This window comes from Oscarella lobularis, chromosome 11 (assembly GCF_947507565.1).
Source record: "Oscarella lobularis chromosome 11, ooOscLobu1.1, whole genome shotgun sequence".
NCBI lineage: Eukaryota > Metazoa > Porifera > Homoscleromorpha > Homosclerophorida > Oscarellidae > Oscarella > Oscarella lobularis.
In genome coordinates this window covers 2,315,077-2,319,472 of record NC_089185.1, presented here as the reverse complement: position 1 = coordinate 2,319,472, position 4,396 = coordinate 2,315,077, and the positions used below count along the sequence as shown (strand labels likewise).

The window sequence follows — 4,396 nt, the reverse complement described above, 5'->3', positions numbered from 1 at the left end:
AAACTTTTCCGTTGATGCCCTCCTTCTCAAAAACCTTGACATATTCTCCACATCCAATTTCTTCAACTAGAGCTACAACTTCCTGTACAGTCATGGACCCTAACTCTGTTTAAAATCAAAAGTTCAAAACAACAATATTGGATAGATGAGCAAATGCTTACCGCCAAAAGACAGCTGCTTTTTTTCTCTGATTTTGACTAAAAATCTGACTCGATCGAGTTTGGCGATACCGATCTCAAGTAAGTCGACTTTTCCAAAGTCCTCCAATTGCTCGCCGGTAACTTTATTTTCAATAAAAGCTTCTGCGTAGGATTCAAACCCTGCTTCAGTAACAAAACGCGCCACATCTTCAACCGACATCAACGCTAAGCCTGCAAAATAAAAAAAAAGATAATTAATGAGGAACGTGACATGCATTGCGCTTTTAATTGTACTTATGCTGTGATCTAAAGATTCAAACTTTTGTTGCTGAGAAAAATCTCCGAGAGGTGCAGAATCTAATGATTAATTGACAGCGGTTACAATGAATAGGCATTTCAATCGTCATGATAACACTTTTTCCTGTTATTTTTTCGACCTCAACCCGTAGGGCACCTGGCAGGAACTGCACGCCAGAAGAATCGGCTGCAATATAAGAGAGAAAGGACTGTGGAATTCAAACAATTACAAAATAATTTACCTGTTTTATTTTCTACTTTGAATAAAAACGGTTCCAACAATTCATTTGACACTTGACTTGATGAAATGTACGAATTTGCTGCTGTGCGCACGACTCCTTCTTTTTTAGAACGCAGCTCCCAAGCGTCACTACAGGCTTCCGCCCAACGTTCGGCGGTTCCCTTTGAACACTTTTCCTGGATATCACCCTGAAGTCTACAAGACACGTTTTGTAACAGACGCAAGCAAATATAAGTTCGGCTTACTTTCGGAGAAGCATAAGAACGGAAACACAATTCTCTAGCAGAACGGAAACGGGAAAAATAGAAAGCAACTCTTCCTTGTCGCTGTAAAAGCCCAGGTAGCTTTTTAGAGAATCCTATACAAAGACATTATTATTATTATCAATTCTGTAGACGCTAAAAAGTATATGTTTAATCATACAGAAAATTTTTTAAAACCTACAGATGCAGCTTACTTTAAGATGTTGCATTACATGTCGCTCTGCTGCAGGCGACAAACGAAGAATTTCGTCAAGCTCTTGCAGCTCTTGAAGAAGCTTATCGTTTGGTAATTTGGCTATAATTAGTAAAAGAATGTGCGCTATAGCTGCTGACTTGCATGCTGCGTAAAGCGGAGAACGCACTTTTAATAGCTTTACTTATAGCTATACGATCTGTCTCTGAAAGAGGGACTTTCATAGGCCGAGGAAGAAGAGCACATTCAAACTCTCTCCTTTTGAGCTTTCCGCTAAAGAACTCAAATGCACAGAATAAGCTTGACATCTGGACTTTAAGCAGTTCTTCGATTTGCTCTTCAGACAACTTTGACCTATAAGAGATAATTACGCAAACTGATTTGAGCTACGTAATACAGCTCACTGGCTAAGGCCAAGATCAAAAGCGATGCTCGCCGTATCACGTTCCTCATTAAAAGATGAATCCCAGAAATACATTGCCCAGAACACCACTATTGAGCTTTTAGTACATGTTGCCCAATTCGCTTTGTTCCTTTGTTTCATTATGGCCTAATCAAAAGTTAGAAAGTTTGCTAGACAGCTCTCTCATGACGTGCGTGTATACTTGATGCAAATGCCCAGCAACAGTGCGATATGCTTGAAGAATGACAATTGTTTTTTCGTAAGTTAGGTCATGAAACAGGATGCCAAAAAGATGCAGCAACTGAGGAGACAACTCAATCTAAAACAAAGAAATAGGTATAAAAAACTGAGCTTCATCAAAATAAACCAAAAGTTCTTCTGAAAACTGATCTTTGAGAGACGCCATGTCACTGACCAGTCCAGCGGGCCTTTAAGAAGCCGATTTGCGACGGGTTTGCCTATTATTTGTGTAAATATGCGATACTTGAGGTGCTCGTACACTTTAGGGATTTTGGCAGCGTTCTGAAGTAACGACAATAATGAATTTACTGCAATGAACGTAAATCTTTGTCTAGCCCACCTCAATGCGGCTGTCTCTGATGTCTTTTAGTCGGATGCGGAATAGCGTCATACCGTTAGAACCTGGTTTACTACAGTCCAACTCTACTACGGCAGCGTTTTCAAAGACATTGTCAAATGCGTTGATCGCGTCATCAATAGCCCATTCGAATTCCTCGCTAGGCGTCAATTCTTTGTTCTCTCGGTCGTCCGTTTTTTGGTTTCCAACTGTAACCACAGTGACCTTACCGGACTCCATTGCGGTGATTCGACGAGATGATTTGACGAACGCCAAAGATTCTAGAGCCTCTTCGTAAATATCCGTCTTTTTCTTCTTTACGCCGTCTTCGTGGCACAGATCGATGACGAGAATGAAGACAGAGAGCGAGTAGTTGAAGAAAATGGCATGAGCAACGCGGAAAGACACGTGCCCGCCAAAATCCCAAAGAGACGATAAACCGACAACCCAGATACATGCATTGTGAACGTTTACACCTGCCGTTCTGTCGTCAGGTTCGATAACCTTCTGTTTTTCGAGGAGAGAATTAGCAAGAGTTGTTTTGCCTGCTCGGGGTCTGCCGACAAAGCTGAACTGAACCCAAGCTGGATTGGCCTTCTCTGCGTCAAGAGAGGCGTGCTTCTTTTTAATCTAGATACGAATGACTCTTGTAATGAGGCTTCGCTATGTGCTATATCATACGTATTCGCAATGAAGAAAATATTCTTCTTCAAATTGAGCAAGTTCGCAAGGCAAATAGATGCGATCGTCACGCTACAATTAAATAATTATAAATTTGTTAACTAACGAAGGGTGCCAAACCAGAGCAGATTTCCCGTTAGCATCCTCGACTGTCATTCTCCTCGTTTTCCCGGCAATGTTGGTTACTCCTGAAAAAATGGTCTCTACTTCGGTGGCCGAGGCACCACCGTTCTCGGCGTCAAACAACCGCTCTTGCTCCACACGCGGTTCAGGTGATTGTACGTAACATTTCGCAAAGGAGGGTAAATTTTCAAGCGGTATATCGACAGGAATTGCGTTTTCATAGACTTTGAAATCAAAGCCTTCCGAAACGTTCTCGCAATCCTCGTATGTCTCCGAGGAGTCTGAATTTGAGTCCAAGGGGTTCGACTCCAGCGACTCCGAGGAGTACGAATTCGAGTCCAGCGAAGAGTAATCGCTAAAATCGTCTGTCTCTGAGGAATCCGAATATCGAATCATAGTTGCCCAAACTAAATCACGTGGTCTCACGTTACATGAGGTCCTATAATTAGTAGGAATTAAGATTCGGATATGTCTAGTAGATCTTCGGTAGCGCTGTCTTCTGGTGGAAAATTTCTAAGCAATGCCACCACGTCTTCGTATCCTGTTGAAGCACTCGAGATCACGGTTCCACTCCTCCGCCAAAGATATGAACCGAGGAATTCCTGAACAGTTAACGCCAGAAGGCGTCTGTTAGCTTCAATTGTATTTATAGCTTTTGCTAAAAGTCTAGTAAGAGTTAAGGCATCGATAGCAAGAGGGAAAAACATGATTCGCACCCGATTTTCCCAGACGACACTTTAGGTATATCCGGGCTATACTAGATAATGATGGCCTTTTGTGAGCCATCGATCATGTGATCCCCGAACACTCTCTGCATGTATCTTAGGAAAGCCGATGTGTGTGCATAACGTGCATCACACTGCCTATCCCGTGGCATGCATAATTTTTCGCAAAACCCTACAATTAGCTAATTTGATCATGCGACGCAGAGCTACTACCCTCCCTAGCCTACAGCTTCGGGTGATCGTGTCACGAGGCCTATTATCAGCTCGCAGTTGGGTTTGCGTGCTGTGAGCTTTGCTCGCAGCACGACAAACCCAACGTGCTCCTTAGCTGCGCCCCCTTGATAAATGTGCTCCTTATGTTTCTATTACTATTTATCCTTGGTAGATAGACAGTATTACTGTTATATCTATGCTGCAAACTATTGAAGACAATCCGGGGTTACTATCTGACGTCACCTTTTATTCCGTATACGGGAGAGTATGACATCACAATGAATGTGAATTCATAAAGGCACCTTTGTGTGTGATTGGCCTAAGAGTGATTGTGACGTGAGCGTGACCGACAGAACCACACTTTGGTTTTTTTGGCGATCACGTTTGAGAGCCCCTCCCACCAGGGCGCGCGCGGGCTTCGCCCGCGCGCGCCCTGGTGTTCGGGGAAAAAGCCACTGGGCGAGAAGACATAAAACGACGACAAGGAAGACTGTCCTCCATGACAGGGATATTAGTCAAAGGACAGAACGGAACGACAGT

General features: G+C 43.1%; 1 protein-coding gene across 1 annotated transcript; it reads right to left on the bottom strand.

The window, feature by feature from the left end:
* Positions 1 to 1,806: 1,806 nt before the first annotated feature.
* LOC136193058 (uncharacterized) lies at positions 1,807 to 3,314 on the bottom strand. The gene is made up of 5 exons (XM_065981848.1): positions 2,916 to 3,314; positions 2,796 to 2,867; positions 2,118 to 2,744; positions 1,885 to 2,059; positions 1,807 to 1,838 (listed from the first exon to the last, which is right to left on the bottom strand). The coding sequence occupies exons 1-5, from the start codon at positions 3,312 to 3,314 to the stop codon at positions 1,807 to 1,809; spliced, it is 1,305 nt and encodes a 434-aa protein (XP_065837920.1).
* Between the last annotated feature and the right edge of the window lie 1,082 nt (positions 3,315 to 4,396).